This window comes from Athene cunicularia (assembly GCF_003259725.1).
Source record: "Athene cunicularia isolate RWA chromosome 6 unlocalized genomic scaffold, athCun1 chr6_part1, whole genome shotgun sequence".
Lineage (NCBI taxonomy): Eukaryota > Metazoa > Chordata > Aves > Strigiformes > Strigidae > Athene > Athene cunicularia.
Window position 1 is genome coordinate 9,341,429 of NW_020799105.1, and position 23,802 is coordinate 9,365,230.

The window sequence follows — 23,802 nt, forward strand, 5'->3', positions numbered from 1 at the left end:
CAGTATAAAGTAACACAGGATTGGCTGTAGGGTCACTTCAATCCTAAAAAACAATTCAACCCCCAGAACAAAACTGCAAAGAGCACTTTTTTGCTCTTTATTCACTTCATGAATACTGCATATATAGTATAAAAAAAACCCCCAAATGCTTGTAATACCAGAATACCAGGAAGGGATGGGTTTTTTTTTAGAATCTGGCAATCTATGTTGCAGATCTCCCCTGCTTCCAAATTAAGAAGCGTAGATAAAGATTGTCAGCTTACCTCTCATTTAAATAAAATTAAAAAAAAAAAAAAGGCAAGTGAAAGAACAAATGCCTTTCCTTAACATCTAGTGCTCAGTTCCATAACCAATTTATATAGAGTTTCATTCCTGAGACCACATGAATGAGACTCACAATCAGATTTAATGGGAAATACAATTGACTAGCTGCTGTGAAAATGAGAAAACTGTTTACTTTCTGCAGTGAACAAAGCCAAAGCTGTTCTACCAGTTGGAAAGGCAGTGAAGCATTTGCAGTTTGAATTTATATCCATAGAATCTTTTGATTTGGGGAACTTTTTGCATGTGATACAAAGCAACAGATTGACAGATGTTCCACACTTTTAAATCTAGCCCTTATTTAAGTAGTCATAGAACCACAAATTCAGAAATCTTACGCTGCTCCTGAAAGGCAAAAAAAATATGTGGGTTCCAGCTACAACCCCTTTTTTTTCAGTTTTCTAGTATATACCTACACCCTCTTTCTTTATGCTTTACAACTATGCTGCTTTTAAGGCAGTTTCTGAACTGCCTAAGTATCTAGCATTCATTTTAACTGTTTATTTTGATATCATGGTCTCGCTTTATCCTTATTTACCATGATTCCTTTCAAAAATATGAATTAAAATGTAGTAATAATGAAAAATATAATTTGAAAAATTTGCCTAAGTATTACTTTAATACTGTTTTCCATCCTATGAACTAAGATTTCTTTATCTACAGTAGGAGCTGTTGGTGCTACTGTGCAGCTGCTGGCATGAATTCAGTTACTGTTTGTTGCACTACCTTACTGAGACCCACTGAAGTGGCAGTTCAGAGGAGACTGTTCAATACATGATTCTTAAAAGTAACTTACCTGAAGAGGTTATTCTTCTATTCTGATTACATTCCTCTTCTGTGCTGTAAAAAGAAACTAGTGAAAAGTAGAACTGGAGAGTAAGACAGGTATGACTGAAAAACTAGGAAGTGTAAGTATACAGGCACCAGTGATGTTGGCCAGTTGAGACAGGTAATGGTATGATAATACATGAGATACCTCATTTGGGTGTGTTGCTGAGAAAATTGTAAAATTTACCTGCACTGGGCTATTCTGAAACATATATAACCTATAGGATCAAGAAAAAATACACAATCAGGATGGGATATTCAGATTACTGAAAAGCAAGTTTGACATTTAGAATATTCAAACTCCATTTGCTTTTGCATACTTAGCAATCTAGGAAGAATTCTTCCATGAAAAAAGAGTGCAATTACGTCAGTTCAGTTGATGGTACAGAAAATCTGGAATTAAACTGAAATGCTGCAGAGATTCTTAGCAGTAATTCAAACTGCTGTTTTTAAATTAAAGGATGAAGTGGACATAACTTTGCTTCATTCATTTCATAGTATTTTTTCTATAATCTCAATGCTAGTCTGTCTGATAGTGCAGTATTTTATTATGACTTTTGCATCAGGAAATTACATACATTTTAAAGAAATGTAAAACGAAAGACACAACTACAATCACTCTGCAAGTTGTTTGTTTTAAGGTATGGGGTTTCAATTTCATTAAAAGGAAGGACTACTTTAGTTCCATGTGTACTGAGACCTTGTCTCCAACTACACTTAACAAATGCACCCTAATAAATTTGAAGAACCAAACATCAGTAGAAGCTAATTTTACAATAGAGACCAGTTCTCTACTATTGGAATTTGCATTTTCTTAATTTGCTTAAAAAAAAAAAAAAAAAAAAAAGGAAAAAAAAGGTCCACATACAAAGTAAAATGGAAAAAATTAAGAGTAAGATGAGCAAACATTCTCCTGTTTATTCAGTTCCAGTTGTAGCAGTCTCTTGGGGGTAAATCATAATGTGTTCTCTCTTCCTCTTCAGGTCCATAATCTAATGGCAGACCATAATTGTAATCAACTGTTACAACTGGTAATCTTTTGCTTTGTTCCATCTCTCTGGTAGCTTCACCTTGAAAAGGTTTTCTTTCATAGTCTATTGAACTATTTTCTTGGTGTACAGATGAAGATGGATGCATTGTTCGTGAAGAATATGGTGCAAATCTGTTTTTTCCTCTGTTAAATTCATCTGAGGGATGCATTCTCCTATTGTCTTCAGGACAATTTGGTCGATTACTGTAAGAAGAACAAATATGAACAGTGAAATCCTTAGAAATTACAGTGGATTTATTGTTGGTGGTCACCATTAGAAATTAAAACTTGTGTAACCTTGAAAGAACAATTCAGACCCTCGTTGTTTTTACCTCCTAAAATTAAAATCCTCTCTACTCAATGTTGCAAACTGGTTTATATTAATTTTTCAATTCTAGTGATTAAAATTACAGCTCCTCATAGTAAGTAATTCTACTAGAAGATGTTTTGTTTCAAGTGCTGTTTCTAATTACAATTCCCTATTGACTGAGGGTTTCTTCCACTCAGGGCCATTTTTCTTCCTAAGCCCATGTTTTCATTTTTGTGAATAATACGTAATAATAGCTCTCTAGCACACAGTCTCAACAGACAATAATGTAGTTTTGATTTATAGCTCTAAATATTTTAATTATTAATTCTTCTGCAATAGAAGACTCTCCTACAAACACTTATGGAAGGATCTAAAAATGCATATATGATATATATATATTTTTTGTTCTGGATTCTCTTTACTCTCAAGTACCTTCCTTACTTTGTAAAGTAAGTTGTGTATAAAGCCACTCCAGAACAATTGTTATAATTTAAAAATCTTCTCCCTCACTGAACCACAGATGCATTTAAACTGGAAAGGATCTCTAGAACTACCTAAGGTCACCTGCTCAAAATAGGTCTAATTAGATGAGTTTGTGCAGGGGCCATGTCCAGCTGAGTTTTGGTATCTCAAAGGATGGGATTTCACTGCTGCTCTGGGCAACCTGTTTCAGTGTCTCACCATCCCTCACTGTATAACTCATTAGCTTGCAGACAGCAGTTAAGAGTTAAATATAGCATGTGTATTTTTCTTTTTGGGTTACTAACAATAGCTTTTCATATTTTGTAGTATGTTAGCTTGAACTGTGCTTGTCATGTCAATAACTTAATATCAGGGATTCTCAAGCCATTTCATAATCACACTCAATATACATGGACCACAAATCAGTCACATCTGCTGTCCTGGTTTCAGCTGGGATGGAGCTAATTTTTTTTTTCATGCTCATTACATAGATATTTTTTATATCTATATCTATATCTATATCTATCTATCTCAGAGTTGATTGGGAAGCTCACTTTGTTTTCTGGGATTGTGGTTTCAGGATTCTCTCTTCTCTGGGATTACTAGCTAGGAATAGACTGGGCATCAGCCAGTGGATGGTAAGCAATCACATTCTGTATTACTTGTTTGTGTTTTCTATTGTTACTATTATTTTAATTCAATTAATAAATTGTTTCTATCTCAACCCACAAGTCTCCTTACTCTTACCCCTCCAACTTTCTCCCCCATTCACCAGGTGTGGGGGAGGGCAAGCAAGTGGCTGCATGGTGTTTGCCTGCTGGCCAGGTTTAAACCATGACATCTGCTCAGTGTTCAGATTCAATGGTTTAAACTGCATTTAAGCAAAAATACTAACATCGATTTTTGCACTGTGCAGTTAATTTGTATTTTTTAGCTGGGAAACTGGGTGAGTAACAGTAAGAAGGTTGTCAGAAAAAAACAATGTATGAAATCTGATATCTACCTATAACTTCTGTTAAAGTCGTCATTATCAGACCCATAATCTCTGTGAAGTGAAGAAGATGAGGAGAAATGAGGTTCTGGTATATTTTCGTGGGAAGAAAAAGACTGATTTCTGCAAATAACCAAAAGAATAACACATTAAGAAGAATACTAATGGTTGCAATCTTTTTAAAAATATGTGTTTATCAAACGAAATAAAAATATTTTTACTTTTAAGTAAAATTTACTTAAAATTTTAATTAAAACTATCTTAATTGTATTAACACCTCAAAATGGTATGCTTCAGTGTAATGATGCACAATGGAAGAAATTAAATTGAACTTTACTAGCCCAACAACTATCTGAAATACCTGCTGAAAGATTCAAAATAATTTAAAATATGTCAGAATCCAATAGGTTTACTAATAAGTGATACATGTATTTGGGAGAGTACGATACAAGTTCAGAAGCAAAGGGATTTCTAACAAGTTATTAACTCATGGAATAAACAAATCCAAGTCAAACTTCCTTGTAGTGTTACTGTTTATCTCTGTTTAGCTGAGGACATAAATAAAATTTCATATCCTTTTCTGTCTTGAGGACTGCTTTTTAAATATAAGTTTCTATACAAAACAGAATAGGACAAAGAGCCTTGTTTCAAGCTCACTCTAAAAAGGAAAGGAAACACATAAGCGTTGAAGAAGCACAACCTTCTAATTTAGGAAACATTGGCTTTCAAAGCTGCAACATTCCAACACACATTAAACCCTTTTATAAATCAAAAGAAGTTAATTAACTGATCATTTATATATAATCTTAAAAGGATGAATAATTGATTTAAAAATAATTTATTTAAAAAAAATAATTCATTTTAAGTTTTATTTAAAAGCACTGAGGTTTACACTTTTATTCTCTAAAGCTCAAGGATGCTTTACCTGTCTGAACACCATTCACGTGGCAAGTCATTGTGACCTGGATGTTCATGAATAGGTCTTGGCCTTTGTCCATGCCCTTTGTTAACATAATCTTTTAACTGAGTCTGTTCCTGTAAGTCATTGTAAGGCTGATGGTCATGGAAAGGTCTGCGCCTTTGTCCAGGACCTTTATTATCATAATCTTTTAGTTGCATCTCTGTTTGTAAGTCATTGCGAGGCTGGTGATCATTGAAAGGTCTCAACCTCTGCCCACGACCTCTATTAACAAATTCGAAATCTCCCAATTGCATTTGTAGCTGTAAGTCATCATGTGACTGATAGTCATGGAAAGATCTTGGTCTTTGGCCAGGACCTTTGTTGACACTATTGAACTCTTTCAACTGCATCTGAGTCTGAAATTCATCACGAGATTGGTGGTCATGGAATGGTCTTCGTCTCTGGCCCTGGCCCCTGCTACCAAAATCAAAATCCTTGGACCGCATGTCTTCCTGCAAATCATTATGAGACGGATGGTCAGGAAAAGATCTCTGCCTTTGTCCACGGCTTCTGTTAAATTCAATACCCCTCGATTGTCTCTCTGCCTGTATATCATCATGAAATTGGTGTCCATGAAAAGATCTCAGCCTCTGTCCAGGTCCCTTGTTACTGAAGTCTAGGTCCTTCGGCTGCATGTCTTCTTGATAATCATCATAAAACTGGTGATCAGGAAAGGGTCTTCGCCTCTGTTCTGGTCCCCTATTGTAGTCCCAATTTCTCATCTGTATTGGTGCTCTTAAATCATCCTGAGTCTGATGGTCATGAAATGGTCTTCGTCTTTGTCCAGGTCCCTTATTAATGAAATCAAAATCTCTCAACTGTATCTGTCCTTGCAAATCATCATGACAGTGATCATCATAAATTCTTAATCTTTTCCCAGACCTGTAAGAAAGTTTTTGTTTTAACTAGAACATCATACTTTTAAGTGCTACAAGTCATTAATGGAAACAAGGTTTTTTAACCAAGAATTGATATGAAAGACATCGCAAATATATAGGTATCAAAGCTACTAAGAATCCAAACGGTTAGCAAGATTATAAAACTTTCAGTCAGTAGAAGCTGTGTCAAATACCCAGTTGTAATTCTATAGCACTTGTTGAACAGGCAAAACCAGAGATTCCAAATTAAAGATAATGGCAGATTACTGTAAAATAATAAAGGACAGGCAAAGTAAAACTCTAAATTCTGCCAAGTGAAATAATTACTTACATACTTCTAATAGCACACATTTCCTTTCTTTCCCTGATCTTTTCACTGTTTGGTTAAACTCTGTAAATATATTTTGCATGAGTAGGCTATATTCATAAAGTCTCTTAAATTCGACTATCTACAGTTTTTTCAATAAGAAACAATTATCTTCCCCCCCTTCTGGTTCTTTTTGGCTTTTAATCCCATGTTTCAGTCTATTACCCCTGAAAATCTTCATTTGGGAATCGCTCTACAGGTCCTTCCATTGCATGTGGTGGGGGAATAATATCTTCATCTGAATCCCATACATCCATTCCAAGGTTGCTAAGAATAATAAAAACATCTCACATGTTTTTAAAAACATTATTGAGAGAAAAAAAAAACCCCACACATAAAATTCTTCAGTTCAGAATAATGGAAATTTTTGTAAGTTAAGTTACATTTATAGACATTCTTAATTTAGCAGATTTTAATCTTGTAAATTTATTTGGGAAGGGGCTGCAGTGAAAACAAAGAGAATACCTAAACTTCATAAACTTTGGAACAACATCCTAAAGGATGTGAGACAAACACCATACCTATTCAAAAATCTGATATGGCACTAATTTAATCATGCACAGACTATAAAACAATTATAGCAGTAAAACAAAAGGCATTCAATTAATCTAAAAAGAGGCAAATCAGTCAGGCACAAATAATTTAGGAAGGTATAAAGGTTAGCTGTTCTTTGGTGAATGTGATAAGGATAAAATTCTTACAAACCAGGGATACAACTACTATGAACAGAGGAGCTGAGAACAATCTTCCAGTTTCCACTGTTCTGCTTTTTTTAAGTATCAAAACCAGCAGATCGTAGAGCTTATAAAGATATCTTTGCAGCAGCTCCTTTCAGTTTATAATGAGAGAATACAGAATTAATACACTTGTGACAGTATGATAAAACCACATCAACATTCAATAGTAGTTGCCAGATTAAAATGAAAATATTTTGAACCATATACATTCAAAATATGAATGAAGTACACCGCACTTCACGTTATTCATCACAGAAGTCTTACAATATATGTATGGTTGCATATTAAAGTCTTAAGACGGGGTTAATTCTGGCTTATGACTGGGAGTGAACGTTTAAAAATACCAGGAGACATACTGGAAAATCTTAAGCCTACAACTAAAAGCTTTTGTTTACCTTCTCATTGGTTGTGTTCTGAGGTCTGTGAGATACACAAGACCATCCATGCGATGACCTCTAGCATCACCAAAAGCTGAAGAATAAAAAGATACAAGTCTAATGACGCATGCTCAAACTGAGCCACAAAAACTTGAAAGGCAAGTTTCTGTTCACCATGAAATGCTGAATTTGAAACAATTCTAACTTTTTATTAAATACTTCAGCAAGCTGGCATCATTGCAGCATTTTTTTTAAACAACTGAAACTAGTAGTGGTAGAAACCTATGACTGAAAATCCCTCAAAGAAAAAGGAAGAAAAAAGATTTTAAGCAGCTGAAACATACTCCTACTATGCTCATAATTTGCTAATCCTCAAATCTTGACTGGAATAGAATCAATAGTCAGAAAAAAATCTTCTATGGAAGCCAGGACATGAAATAACTAAAGATACTAAAAAAGAATTGTAGCATTGTGAATATAGTTGTAGTAATTGTGAATTACAACCTGAAATGTGGTTTAGTTCAAACTGTATAAATACCTTGGATTGCTGCCTCTGGATCCCAGCCTTCAACATCTATAAGATACCTGAAAAAACCCCACAATTATATTATTGTCCCCAAAGAATTACAGAGTAGTAAAAACACTATCTTTTGTGAACAATGATTTCTGTTTTTATACAGCCCTTACCTACATATAAGGTAGCCAGTTCTATTAATTCCATTAGTACAGTGAACGCCAATGAGTTTCTCTATCAAAAAGGAAGACACAGACTTTAGAAATTACTAAAAAATTAGAGCAAGACAGAAAAAAAAGCTGTACTTTTTCTAACAAAGTAACAATAAATAATGCTTGCTATTTAAAAAATTAATATTGTCATGTCTGTAAAAGAACAGACAGATGCAGACTTTGTCCTCTTCATGCTGGATCTTTAGCAGCAGTTAGTTCACTACTTCCAAACCTGTGAAGACTGAGATTAACTCTGCAGAACATAGGAAAATAACAAAGAGGAGTGATGAGAGGTAAAGCAACTGGCCTCAGCCAGAACTGCAGTAACAGGAGAAAAAGAATTAAATATGGTTTTGAAAGCAAATCTAAACAAGCAAATGTAAAATTGAGGAACATACAGATTCTTGTAAAATTTACAGAAAGAAAATACACATAGTGCCCCCAGTGTCTAGGAGTATGAAAAGAAGCACCAGTAATCTCTAAAAATATCTTGTCTTTTTTGGAAAGGTTATACTAATCAGCTAGAGGCTAAAAAAGAAGCATAACTTACTATTTCTAGGTTGTTTCAAATGAGATATTTCTAACAGAAATAGGGAAACACTAATATAGTCATGCAAGGCACTGATAAAACCTCATCCAGACTATCCCATACAATTCTACTCACCCATGTTTAATGAAAAAAAAGAAAAATCAAATTGAAATATGTATAGAAAGGGCTACTATAATGGTAACATGAGAAATGTATGAGAAGGTATCTAGGAAGCTTCTCCTACTTAGTCTGTAAAGCCAAATCTGAGCTACTGAATATAATAATGGAGATGGAGAACAACAATACTCAAGGCCAAAGTTGGCGTAAGAATAAATGTATATTAACTGATTGAGAGTTTTAGGCTAGATTTTAGAAGAAAAACTTTAATCATTAGAAGAACAAAGTTGTGGCAGAGACAAAGTACAGACAGACGGTCTTTGAAATGGGACTTGATAAAATTTTTGAATGAGATAAAATGTAACTATTTGCCACAGATCACAACAGTTGCATTGCCATGTAAGTTTACTGTAAGTTCAGACACTAAAAAAAAGCCAACTTCTGAAAAATTATTTTTAAGAAGAATCCTGAGACATTTTAGGGGTAATCTAAAAGAGAGAGCAAGTTACAATGAGTAAGTTAACACAGAAATGAAAGTTCTCCCAACTCTGAAGTTACATAAGCCCTGCCAAAATGGTTTCACTAGTCAGATCTGCAGGTCTTCATCCAGTAACAAATTAATAATTGATTCTCTCAATTCTGAGAATTAGAAATAATTAGATTCAAATAAGAGATTATTCTTTGTCCCATGAAAAATCACTATATCAAAATTAGAAGAAAACTAATAATCTCCAAGTAATTTCCTTGAGCCAAAAAAGAGCAAAGGATGAATTTACACACTGACTTCCTGAGCAAGGACATGGGCTTCTTCTTATATCTTTTAAATTTTCCAGCACTTCTAATTCAGGCTCTCATACCTGAGATTTAGGTCAGAGCTCTTTCACAAAACAGAATTGACCATCCACAGCAAAACCACAGTGATGCTCTGCAGCAAAAACTGTATGCACCTGGGCAGTTCATATCTCTACTTTCTCATAGAAAATGCCAAAGCAACCACCACAAATAGCATGAAAAAGCTTGAAAGAATGGTCCTCCAGTATGATAGACAAACAGTTAAAATCTGCCTACAAAGAATCACTAGCAAAAAAAGTAAGTAGGTAAAAGCTGCAAACAGGCTGTGGCAAAATACATGCAAATTTATTTCTGCAAAAGTGCCTTATACCAAGAAACTTATTTCAGCAAGAACTGTAGTATTGCATAAACACTAAAACAGCAGCAGAACCACACTGTGGAAACACTGACACTGTGTCTGTAATATGATTTTTAAGAATTGCTAGGATATGAGGGCAATAATGGACTCATAAATCAAAAAACTGCTACATCAGACTGAACAGACTTAAGTTGCTCACCCATATCATTGCCTAATGCCATCAGAGAAACCCTGTGCTATTCAGAACATCCATAAAGATCTGGCAGCTACAACACTAAGCTGATGGTAGACAATTTGGGTCAGACAGATGAAAGCCTTGATGCAGTTGCTTTGACACATCACACAAATGTAATTACACTATTAGGAAGGGCATTTTAAGTTACTAGCCATTTCTGAAAAAAACATGTTTTGAATATGAAAAAGATATGTGGTTCACATAATGTATTTTATTATGGTAATAACATGGAAAGTGCAACGGACACTAGATCCCTGGTGTCATAAGTATTTGTTGAACTTACTAAATGATACAACTAGTACTGAAGTAGAATTTTTGTTTTATTACAGCATAAGAAGCTGATATTTACCATTTTCTGCATTTTCCCATAAGAATTTTCTGACCCATTTTTTGAACTGTAGGATAGTAGCATTATCGGGGACTTCGAGTCCAACAGTATAAAGTTTCTTATACTGCACACTTTTAGGTAAATCCTAACAACAAGAAGAAAAAATATGGTAAAATTATTGAAGTCTTGCATCAATGAAAAACCTTAAGCAGTACCAAGCATAATGCCAATGTAGAACATTACTTCAAATCCTGAGCAGAAACTAAAAACAAACTTGACACAATCCTATGCAGATACACTCTCAGAAACAACCATTTGCATTTCCACTTTAAAGACCTGATCTCAAACAAAGAACAGTTTCCACAGAATACTTATTTATTCCTGCTAATAAGGCAGCACATTAACTAAAGAGAGCAGATTCTTGTAATTCCATTCTAACTCATTTTACAATTATTAGCAATATTTGTCCCTCCCACCCACAGTCACATATATACTCATATATTCATGCCCTTAATGCTTACAGCTCATGTACCTTCAAAGATTAGCATTCAGTTTTAAGACTATTTTTTCTCCTTTTCAGTAGGAAGCTGATTAATCACAATTGTTTGGACCATACTGGTAAAAAAATTGAAATTGGTAATGTAGTTTAACACTGTACACTTTCTTGGTGGATTCCATTCAAAATCAGTAATAAAAGACACTAGGAATAAATAAGAATGTCTTCAGGACATGGACTGTATAAGTCTTCTGCATCTTTCCTGTGGTGCCTGGCACTTAAGTCTTTATCCATTACTTTGAGTTACCATAATACAAATAAGCCACAAATGCAACTAGCTGGGAGAATAAGATACTTCCTCTTCAATAAAACATTTAGCTAGCTTCTATTGGAGACACAAAATAAGCCAAGATAGGTCACCTGTCTATTCCAATTCAAGGTAAGCAATGTGTAAATACTTTAAGACAAATAACTATTTTATTTTGTTATTATACTTATATTACCTTAACTTCATAGTATCGTGTAGTATATGTCAAATCAATAATTAGTCCAAGCTCCACATTTAGGGCTTTCATTGCCACAATTAAGTCTTTTGGTGTAAATTTCTGGGTTGGAGTAAGCCTCTGGTTAATTGCCTAAAATGAAAATGGAAAAGAAAAATTTTCTTTTTAAGCTCCAATAACAAGATATTTGTAACATTCAGCTGTTTTAATTAAGACTAGGAAACATCAGTATTCAAAAGGGAATTTTTACAGTATGAGAACCATATTCATGTATACATGGATAAAAAGTACCAGATAAAAAGAAAGCAAGAATTTGTTGTGTATTCCTCCTCAGATGAAAATGCAAGAAAATGTGTGAGAACTTCCATTTGTACAATGTTAACAAACATTATTGAAATAAGCACTAATTAGATAGACATGAAAATCCTGCAAAATGCAGCATGTATATACTGATTTACTAAACATCACGAAAAAGCAAAACACCACAATCCGCTTTCCTCCAAGCATACTTTCTCCTGCACAGTAACACAAAATTAACAGTCTATTTCACATAAAACATTAGAAATTGTGATACAAGAGTTCATTTCTTCTATAGGTTTTAACTTTCCCCACACAAAAGTTGTGCAGACATCTTTGTCCCTATTTCATCTCTTGGCAGAGTGTACTTGCAAGTCATTTAGCACTAGGAAATATTAAATAAGACTAAAATATGGTGACTAAGAAAGCTGCATGTTGGTGGGTAATGAATAATTAATTTAATTTCACAGAAACAGTGGGAAAAATGTTTACTCACCCTATTGTAGCTGTGGTTTTTGAAATTCGTTCTTCACTCTAGGTATGAAAACGCCTCATATGTACAAGACCAGATTTTCTCTGAATAGTGTGCTTGTCCATTGTGAGAGCCTTTTGACACAGGCTCAGCCACAACCAATAAAGACAGTGGCAAAAGATGAAGCAGCCTCAACCACCTCTCAGTTCCTTTGTCAACAAGAAATTCAAGCAGACTGGACTCAGAACTAATGGAAAATAAGGCAGCCACAGACCACATACCTCTTAGAACCACAGATGCTACAGGGTAACTAACCACTGTACAGATTATAATCTAAAATGCTAGCAAGCACTTAAATCTGGAAACAGAGATAGGAAACCAAATTAAAGAACAAAGAGCAGGACAGTCCTATCAAAGCTGGTATGTGATTATGAGGCTTGAGCTAAAAAGAGTAGCATAGAAAGCATATAGAAGTATTCAGTATATGTATTTCAGATACTGGTGCACTGCTGAAAAAACAGTTGGTTGCTGTTGAGGTTCAAACAAAATGATCATGAGTCAGTTATCTCACTGCTATTCAGCACTGACTTTTAGTAAAACCTGAAACTGAACTTACTAACTTTGAGGTGACAATAGTGAATCTGCAAAAGGTCTGTAGTAGAAAATTAAAGAATTTTTCCTTTTACTATGTGAAGTCACACAAACTTAGGTGGAATACAATTTACAAAAATAAGGTATCTATAAATATATGGCTTGATTGAGTGAACAGTTAAATGTGTTATGAAACACTGTTTTGAAAGACTATTTGGAATTTTCTGAAAGACTACTGCTGAGTATTCATAGTTTAGTTGCTTAATTTGGCTTTGAGAATGTGACAAATCTGTATCAATTCTAAAACCCTTCTAATGGCATGGGATAGAACATGCCCAGTCCTTACTATGCTACAATGTTACTGTTAGCATTAGAAGGATGATCTGAAAGGAAGGACAGAAAATACTTCCAAGTAAACCCATGATCTTCTGCTGAAACAATAACCCTTGAGTCTTGAACTACTGAAAATATGTCTTCTCCCTTTGGGTGAAATCACTGATCATCAATTTCCTAATAGGTAGCAAAGAAGGAAACTGCTGCATATTTAAGATGTCTGTTCCACCAGTTAATAATAGGACTTCTGACAGACTATGACCAATCAGGTCTTCAGCATTTCCAGACAGATTTACTGACTTCCACCATCAGTAAAGACATCACAGTTTAGCCAGTTACGTATTTTATGTGGATTCCACCACAAACTCCATGAGCTTCAAGCACAGTCTCTGGCAGACTTGTAATTTCTGTATCTTGCATAATTGAGACTGAACAAAATTGAAGGGACAGAAATGTTACAGATTTTGCTTTCTTCATTACCAGACTTTTTATCTGGCCAAGTTCAAAGAGAGTTTCAGGGGACAGGGAGATCTATACCCCAGTGAGCAACACACTGACAAAGAGTGCCTACATGTATTACACTGCTATAAACATTCCCTGAGAATGTCTTCCCTTTTTATGATCTCTGGTGGAGCTCCTTCCAGACTATCACAGGAGCTACAAGGAAAGAGTAAAGGTAGCAACAAAGTATCTTCCTCTGAAATCTGAAGTGACAGGGAACATAGAGGCACTGAACAAATCCTGCCTCAAATAGTGCATCTATGCAAAAAATTGGTGCTGGATCACATGAAATTACAAGAGCTGATGATGCAAAAAATCCTCTCTCAAATACCCCAATATCAGAGAAGGTAATTATAAATCTACTGAATTTTATATTCACTGCTAGATCTATTCACTGGTGGTCATGGTAGAAAGACATACAACTATTGTACAATCCACTGTGGAGAACACGATCAATGTAAAGTATGAGATCCTTGGTATCAAGGGAACCAAACCATCACACTTAAGCTGTAAAAGCAGCTGCAGGAAGCAAACCCTGCAAGCATTCCACTTCAGTTATTGCTGATAAAAGTGAACTCGTGACTGAAAACATAATGGGCAATAATATACCAGAAGAATCAATTTTTTTGTATATGAATGCTAGAGTGCAATCTGTAGGCACCAACTTAGACACAATATTGACTCTTAACTGCTAAGGTTATGTCTAGCCACTGAGCTTTAAAAGACCTTAGAAACTTTCACCTTCTGTGTATCTGAGGCAAGAACTTTTAAGAGTTAATTTATACAGAAGGGCAAATTTGCCCTAATTTGTCCTATGTCTCAATCCACCAAAGATCTGAAGTCTTTTTTGACAGCCTCCACATTTTGTATTGTCACAAATAATTGAAAGATCTGACTCACTGTATTTAATAGATTAAGATGGCACACGTTAGTAAGAATCTAAGGGGAGTACTAACATAAGACTAAAAGAAATCTAATTTATTTTTTAAATATACTGCAATCTTCCAGATCTTTGAAGCTTTTTGCTTATGAAATTGGTAACCAGAATCTATCATTTTAAAAGTACTGCAGTAGCTGGTATCCTAATGAGTGCTTAATTTTCATAAAATTAAATTTTGGCTTACATTGCTTAGATTGTTATTCATATTATAACCGCTTCCATATGATTTTCTTACAACAGTCATGAAAAGATGTTAAATAAGATAATGAATTTAGGCCACTTAATAGTGATCAAATGAATTGTGGTGATTGATTAGAGATTTTATGATTTTTAAAAGATATATAAAAAGAGTTAATAAGAAATACAAATTTTAAGAGAAGAAATACAGAATATTACGTAAAAAAAAACCCTAATGGATATCTGGAAGGGCTAAATCTGAATAAATTATTTTGTCATAAAACTTTCCTGAAGTTTGCATGAATATTTGCTATTCTTCATTACTTTTGCACTGTATCTCGTATAGCCAACATGCAGTTACTTATTATACATACCCCTTTTAAAGGTACTTTGAATGCAATAAATCTAGTTCCTGGTATAGGCTGTCCAACTGGTGTCAAACTCCGCCATCTGTAATGAAACAAATATTTTAAAATATTTTCAAATGACATGGTTCAACAGAAGTGACTCGCCGCTTCACGTAAAACTTAAATAAATACATATATTTCCTCTTAGGATTGAAACTTTGGTAAACCTAAGCACATAAAAATTATGCTCCTTTAAAATTATAATAATAGTTATTTCAAGCTATGTAAAGTATCTTACAAATATCAGGCAAATCTAGTGCCCTATTTCACACAGTTTGAATATAATAGTTATTTCAGACTTCTCCAAGCAGACAGATAGCTATTTTTTTTTCTATGATGGGCCATGAGGCTACTAGCATAATCTATTACGATTTAGAATTTCATACAGCAGGATCCAATAGTTCCTACAACTCCTTGACTACATAAGCAAACAATTATAACTGATTTGCACAAGTTTGAAAAAAAGGCCAATTAAATCCTAATATGTAAGTGAAATCTTTTTAAAAACCCATTTTCCTCAATCCATCTTGGTGAAACTGCCCATTTCACCAAGACACTAAGATATTTTTAGAATAACTACAAAAATTTGTTATAATATATTTGAACAAAATTAATAGATAAGCATTATTTTGGGATAAAAGAAACAGGAAGTTTCCTTAAAGATGCTGGAAGAATATAATCCGAATAATTCTACAGCACTGATTGGGGCAGAAGCCTATTTAGCACACTGCACAGCTTAAATAAAGACATCTAGACTGTATTGAGTCTAAACTCAGGAGCCATAATAAAACAAATCTTTATTATCTGTTGAGCACCACCACAAAGAAAATACTTATTTGAGATAATGTGCATGATTGTTGTTATCATACAGTGGAGTTATGTTCCCAAATCTGCAATTATTCCATGAAGTGGTTTCAAGGTATCATCAGGAAATTTGAAAACAGCCTTTTAACTTCCTTCTTCAACTTTCAAAAATACCTCCCCCTCAAAATGGTAGGACAGTATTTACAAACATGTAGCACCAATATAAAGCAAAGCAGATGGGTAAGATTCAACAGGTTAAAAAAGTGTTGTTACAGTTTTTTTCAACTTGGCTGAATCAAACAGTTTATAAAGTTACATGATGCATCTATTATTTAATTGTCAATGAAATGCAGTTTACTTTCATTAAAAATACAAAGCTTTTAGATTTTGGAAATGCATTTACATTGTAATACGCTTCTTTTTCAAAGAAACACACTTGACTGAACTTTCTTTTGGTACTTTGAAAAATACAGAGACTATTCCATCACACCAAAACTTAGCAAAAATCACCTACTAATACAAAGATTTCTTAAAACACTCAAAATACCAGTAATTACAAAACCACAAAGAACTGGTATTCACAAATTCTACATTGTACTGAAAAAACTTTATGTATCACATTTCAGAGATATAATTTTTTTTTAAAGTTTGAAAAGCTTTATCTGAACAGGAAAACAAGTTAATCAGCAGATCAATTTTATCTTCAAAGAGGTAACTTGCTAAATTTAGGACTTTTATTTCTTCTCCTCATGGGAGGACAAGTTATCTCTATGACCTCAGAAGATGCAGCTGGTTGACTTAAAGTCTACATCACCTTTTTGCATTTTCAGCTAGTACTTCAATTATTAACATACAAAATATTTTCGTAAGATTCTTTAACACTGGAAGCACCCATTCACTTAAAATTTTCTGAATTAATGTTTAAATGAATCTCTCCCTTTAAAGGGAACATCCAACAGCTTGTAGAATCCTGTTTTCCATAAAACCACATCATTTAAGAAATACATTGAATATTGTATTTTAAAATATTCTAACCACTCAGTATTTTGCTTTGTTCCTGTACAGGACCATAACAAAACCAGATGTTGGCTGGCAAAACTCTCAATGGAATATCCATAATCATACTTATCATTGTATATAAATATCATTACGATTCATAGATGCTTGGAAGTAACAAAGGAAACACTTATAGCATGGTTACCAGACACATAATTGATACTATGAAATCATGTAATAATCCACTACATCAATGTCTTCAGAACTAATTTATCTTTCTTGTCTTCATGAACAGATTGAGGCTCACAATGTAGACATACAGATGCTTAGTTTAATGGAAAAGAAATTAAATAACAAAGGAGTAATAACTCATCATTAGGAAGACTGTTGCAAACAGCTGCCACACAGAAGACAGATATAAAGTGAGAAGGTGTAAGGGCAAACCAGAGATTAAATCACTGAGAGGCCTTTTCAGTAAAATCTTTTACTGAATTCTAAATTATTCCAGGAACTTTGTACCTCATAATTGCAATGAGGGAACAAAAATAGTCTCCTACTTCATATATTCCCTTAGCTTAAGACAGCTGCATACAGGGGGAAAAAAAAAAAAAAGAGCACATTCTCAATCACCGTAGTTTGAAAAACATTGCTCAAAAAAATTACACATCATGTATTATACAAGAAAAGTGTTCTAACTTGACAAGTCTTCCAAAGTGAATTTTCAGGTTTGTAAACTTCAGAGTCTGGTAACTGTACACTAATTGCAAAATATGAAAACAAAAATCTGAGACTATGTTCCATTCATTCAAGATAGATAAATTGCATATGAATCACAGTGTAAACAAACCGAAGATGGTGTCAGAGCTAACGTGCACAAAACCCACAACATAATAAAATTATCTTCATTTCAAGAAGTGCTCAAAAAAACCCAAACCACAAAATCTACACAAAAACTGTGAAATCTGCCCTGCGGATAGTTCAACTTTATCTCAATCACTTAATTAAAAAAAGGTACTAAATGCTGTGAATATTATTTAGGTGTATATTTAATCTGAACTACTGTTAAAATTAAATACAAAGTTAGGTTTAATAGCAGCTCCTGCCTTTTGCTAATTTTAATAACTCTGGAAATTACATGTCTTTATTTAAAACAAATAAATAATTTCTTGCTTTTACTCTTAAACTTCCAAATAGAATTAGAAAATGGACTACCTAGAGATACAGAAACTAGTGCAGCAAATGCTGTCATAGAGATAAACCAAACAAGAACACAGTATTTGTTCTTGAACATAGTTCAATTACTCTTTGTAACTGAAACCTCTACCTCTACTAATACAATGTAAAAAATGATTTACAAAAGTAGGATTTAATCTGACAGCCAGCCATATTCACATATACAGGTTTAGAAACATTTTGAAGGAAGGTAGAAATAAAAAATTCCAACCACAACAGACTTACCTTATACAATAAGACAATTTAAAGGATGCCATAAATTAAAAATTTAGATCTTTAATAACCTGCTTTCTCTCAAAAAACTATGAGTGAAAATCTATCATGATTATCACAAAAACGAGCAATTAGCAACCAATAAGAAATGATCAAATAAAAGGCTTAAAAATCTTATTTTCTTTAATTAGCAATGTAAAAAAGGCTTTGTAAAAATTCTGAATTTTTTCTCAGATTAAGGGATTGACAGAACAATGCATCAGGATTACACAGTTTGTTGTCAGACCTTAATAAACTTGGGGGGTTATTCTCCTGTATTTAAAGCTATTTAAATCCTCCCAGAAAAAAAATCTGCAAAATCAGCAAGAAACTCAAAAGCTGCTGACAGCTCTATGGTAGAAAACGAACAGAAAGCACTCTTCATCAAAAAATATAAAGGGTATGTGTTCCATGTTATCTTTAGAATTATATTTTAAAAGAAACTTCATCTTATGGCTGCAGAACTAAAAGTTATCTCAAAAACAGCAGATTGAAATTAAGCAAAGATTGGCTAAGGAGATAAATTCACATTTGTTCTGTTGTCAACAAAGGAGTACGGTTAGGAACTATAGGTGACAGGGGCTAAAGAAAGTAAAACTCACACAGAAGATGTCTAGATAAGGGCAGAAATGACCAAAGACAACTGAGCTGCACATGGTCACGTAAACAGCAGTTACAGGAGCAGACATAAATAAGCATTTAACAATCATGAATGAGAATTGTGACACGTGATTTGTGTCCTGCTTGAACCTAAGTGGAAGGAAGAAAGGCAGGAGTCAAAGTTGTTATCACAATATGTGGCACCATCATCATTCTTGTACCAATGACAAAGGTAATAGAGGCTTGAGTGGAAAAACAAGCTAGACATGAAGTATCTGAAAAGACAGCTGGAAGAGTTTCCGGAAAGAGACAGTGGTATCTTAGAGACACAGGCATGAAATTTATTTCTATAACTAGAAATAAATCTAAGTATTTACATCACAGAGGTAATAGCTCTGGCCATAGTACTAATGACATTCACATTAGAAATATGTCGTGATAAAAATCTAATGTGGAATCATGGAAATTCTGAGAAACACTGCAGTTTCCCAACACAAATAACAGTCAGAAGATGACATATCCAGGAAGAAACTGAAGTCTGAGAACTTCTATACAAAACAGAATGGTTGTCAAATTGCAGACAATCTAGGTCAGCATACATTAAAGCAAACTATCATCATAAAATCTGTGATATTTCTGGTCCTTTCACAAACAAACCTCCTTCAGAATCTCAAGAAGTGTGTAAAAATATCTGCAAATCAAATTCTTAACATTTGCATCAAAATAGCTGTGACAAACCTTTATGGGCCCAATATGGTAATTAAAATTTTTCTGAACTTCAAACTATTCAAAGCCATAAAATCCAGAATTTGCATGTTCAAATAAAAAACTAATTAAAAGAGAATATCACTTAAATAAAAGGTGACATACTGCACACACGACACATTTTCAATTACAGCTTTATTTTTCTAAGTTTTCAAACACATAAACAATCCATGAACTACATGCAGATCAAGACCAGAAACTCAACAAAATACATGAATTAACCAATTATTTAACTATTTAGCTGTTGCAGTTCCCACTTCCCTATCACGTTTTGTCTTCATCACTCCCAAACTACCATCAATTATCTTAAAACACAGACAGAATTTTGCCTGCCTGTCCTTTTAAACAAAAGAACCTGGTTGAGAAAAAGTGTTAAACTAAAAAAATCATTCCCCTTTCCCTCTGAAATTTCTATGATGCTTGAATGGCTTCCAGTTAAATAAATAAATAATAACTAGTACTACAGACTCTAGTTAGCTAATCTGTTAGAGGTTTTTAAGTCTAGTTTACATGAAAATATATTACTCTGCTTATCTATTTTAATTTAAATGAAAAGCATGCATGCTTTATTTTTTCTTTAAAAATTTCAGAGATACTCAGTAGAACAACAGCAAAGAAACTAGCTTCATGCATCCTAGCAGAAGTTTAAAAGATATGTGGTCTAGATTAACCTAAGAATCTAGCAGGAATATGCTTTGTAACAGCCGTAATCAGTGAAATGGCCTCTGTTCAAGGACAAAAGAAAAAAAATCAAACAGCAACAAAAACTTAGAAAAACACTTCTAAAGAACAGTCAGCTCCAAGACCAATCAACTGAGGATCACGAACTGGGCCTGCATAGCAGTCTCTAGCTTTAAGCGGGATAACAGAAGACATTGTAGAAATGCCCATGATAAAGACAAGCTTACAGTAAACTCAGTAAGGCAAAATTTAGTATTCATTCTGAAGCCTCTTAAGCTTCAAAGATATGCCGAACAGCAAGGCAATAATCCAAGCAAAGAACATTATAATAGCTATATTTTGCATAAATCTTGCTATCAAAACCCAAAAAATAAATGTGATAACAAAGATGTTTATGTACGTTTTTAAACATGAAAAACTACATATCAATGAACTGCAAAACACAGCACAAGTGTGACAGGGACACGAGAACAAGAGTGGTCCAAGAACAAGGTACAAGACTGGCAGCGCAGATCCAGTGGCAACACCATCAATTAATACCACTTCAATATTACTTTAGGTGCTGAGTACAAAGTGCTGATATGTAGCCAGGCCACACAGTCCTACAGCACAATCCTTATGTAAATACAACTTTAATTACACCGCAGACATTGTATTGTAAAAGGTGATAGTAGTTAATACCAGACAAGAAATGTCACAATTTCTTGTTTAGCTGCACTATATCTAGCTACCTGTAACTCAGCTGAAACCTCAAATTTATTGTATTGCTTTCATTAGCATAATGGAATTCGGATTAAAACTGTTAAGAACAGTATAATGAATTGAAGCAGTAACAGAAAGACAATCTTAAAAGATGTCTATGTAGAGTGACTTTCTTTTGTTTACTACAGCATTATGCAGCATCATTAAAAGCAAACCAGTTACTGCTAGATTTACTGCTATTACAATACCGTGATATGATTGAGGTTTTACTTCCATAGTATGCTACTGTCTGGACTGGTCCTTATACTATAGTTAGTATACCATAATCTTGCTTCTGCCAACAACTATTTCTGGGGCCAGTAAATTGCATGTGCAGGATCACCTAGGTTAAAATTCGTTTTCTTTACATTCTCTTCCAGGGTTCACTGCTGTTTTTTCCTGGTGTACTAAACTAATTCACAGTGAAGAACTACAACATGCTGTGCTAGCATAAAGGTGACATCAATACACTGCTGCTTGAGACTGAGAGCTTGGCAGTTCCTTAAACTCCTTTACAACTCCAAACCCAGTACTGCGGATGTCCAGCCTGTATGTGGAAAAGCTGAAAACACTTCAGAATCATGAGCTTTGTGAGAGGGTAACACTGATGTTTCTCTCCTTGAAACATACAAAGATATTAGCTTCCAATCCTAGAAGCATAAAATACAGTGCACTACTCCTTCCATACTTAAGAAATGCATGTGGCCTCAAAGCTGCTCCTATTTAAATGCAAGGTGGAAAAAGAAGGAAGAAATGACCAGCTGATTCTCAAAGTTTTAGTAATAATTTCCAAGAATGGAGAAATCAGGGAGGACTGTTACTCTTTCAGGCTTTCTGCATTACTACTTTCAAACCTAATCCATTTTAGCTCAACTCTGCCCAACTTTTAACTGAAACTTCATAGAAACTTTCAGAGAAAGACATACTTAAATACCTTTTCTTAAATTTTATTCTAACCCCTGAATTTGTCAGCTATGAAGAAAACTTCAAAGTTTCTTGGTTATTTTAAAAATTTTGTTCATCTTTTGTTTATATTTGTTCTTAGATCAACATATTTTGCAGGAAATAATGCTTTTTGTATTTTATTGTTCCATCTAAGAATGCTTTTAATAAACTTATTTAACACTTCCTCTGAAGCCAGGATAATGTTAACCTTTTCTCAAATAATGTATAAACTGCAAGTTATTTGTCCCACTGCAGTGTGTCTTTGTATGTCAGCACATCTCCTATCCAAGAAGTTACTACTGATGTCAGCAGTAACACATGGGTTAAACTGCTAAACTTGGACTTTTTTTCTTTTAGTAGAGCTGTAGAACTGTACCTGTTTTAAATGAGATCATTCTGTGGTCCCCATATGCACTCCCAAGTCACTGGAAAGCCTGTATGCTGCATTTGGGGTTTTTTATTATTATTTTTGCTGATAAAACATTTTTGTTGTTCTCTTGTTAAGAGCAAAACCACAGTATATTTCTGGATCTGAATCCATGAAAATACTCCTTGATCGCATGCATGCAACCACCTGCTGCAATCTTATCAGATCTTCCTCTACTCCTGGTAGCAAACATCTGAGTAGTCAGAAGGATGGTCTACTCTCCCATTTCCCCAGTAAGTACACACGTGGGGATAAGGAGGTTAGGAAGAAGGGACTGTGTTTGGCTGTTGAAGAAGTGTTCACAGACAGGCTGGAGCATTATACTCACCTGGGGGATGAAGGGCTGGTTTGTTCCTGTCTTGGAGAAGATACCTACCTTACCTGGCTGTAGGTGGTGAAGATGGTTGCGGCAAGAAAGCACCTGGGGCAGTCAGTGCCCCTTCTCTGTGGGCAGGACTGTGCCCGCTCCTGCCTCTCGCTTTGTGGGAAGAATACTTACCCATCGGGGATAGTATTCTTCTTTACCATGCTGAAAGCAGGAGCAGGCAGAGCAGGAGACAGCGATGAAAGTGGGCACTGCAGCAAAGGAGAGAGAACCGCGCAATTAACACGGTGCTTATCTCTTACTCCATCAGTGGGCCTTTTCACAGGGCTGACTCTCAAGGAAAATAAACCAAGCAGTCAGCTGGCTTGAAGCCATCCTGAACAAGTTCTGCAGCTTGCAAGCTAGCCTATTTTCTCCACTGCTACAGTACAAGAGGGAAAGACAACTCACCTCTCCTCTCCAGGAGATCAAATGAAAGAGAGGAGAGGCAGCAGGTTTCTAACTCTAGCAGCAGCGCTGCAGGGATGACGATCTTCCTGGCAGTCCCTTGCGTCCCTTCTCCTGTGTCTCGGAGCAGCCTGTTCGGCCCTTGTGCTCCCACAGCTAGAACTCTTGTCTCAACGAGAAGAAACTCCAGGCAGCTGCAAGAGGCGAGGCCGGCACCTCAGCAAGGGAGGGACCATCACCTGCCCCACTCTAACCTAGACGGGTCCGATCCCGCCAGATCCCGGGCACCGTCAGCGCCCGCCGATCTCAGAGGAACCAGGGCAGGGAGGAGAGGGACGAGGGGAGCTCCCCCGCTCCGCGGAGGGCCCATGTCCGCCGCTCCAGAGAAGACGCTTGAGGCTGGCGTGAGGCTCCCCGCTCAAAGCCGCATGTCCCCGCGAACGCAGGGAGCCCGGGCGGGACCGCCCCCGAGGGCGGCTCGGGGCGCGCTCTTAGCGGGAGGCGGCTGGGCTCGGGGCAGGA

General features: G+C 35.2%; 1 protein-coding gene across 4 annotated transcripts; it reads right to left on the bottom strand.

The window, feature by feature from the left end:
- Positions 1-1,679: 1,679 nt before the first annotated feature.
- Positions 1,680-23,796, bottom strand: LOC113481504. 4 transcript variants are annotated; one of them, XM_026851217.1, is made up of 12 exons: positions 23,284-23,796; positions 23,008-23,084; positions 15,032-15,107; positions 11,347-11,478; positions 10,369-10,492; positions 7,950-8,010; positions 7,801-7,847; positions 7,281-7,356; positions 6,314-6,415; positions 4,868-5,785; positions 3,955-3,996; positions 1,680-2,383 (listed from the first exon to the last, which is right to left on the bottom strand). In XM_026851217.1, the coding sequence occupies exons 2-12, from the start codon at positions 23,034-23,036 to the stop codon at positions 2,071-2,073; spliced, it is 1,920 nt and encodes a 639-aa protein (XP_026707018.1). In that variant the 5' UTR covers positions 23,037-23,084; positions 23,284-23,796; the 3' UTR covers positions 1,680-2,070. The 4 variants fall into 4 exon arrangements, with proteins under 4 accessions (XP_026707018.1, XP_026707017.1, XP_026707019.1 ...); XM_026851216.1 differs by having other exon boundaries at positions 3,955-4,065; XM_026851218.1 differs by lacking the exon at positions 23,008-23,084 and having other exon boundaries at positions 3,955-4,065.
- Between the last annotated feature and the right edge of the window lie 6 nt (positions 23,797-23,802).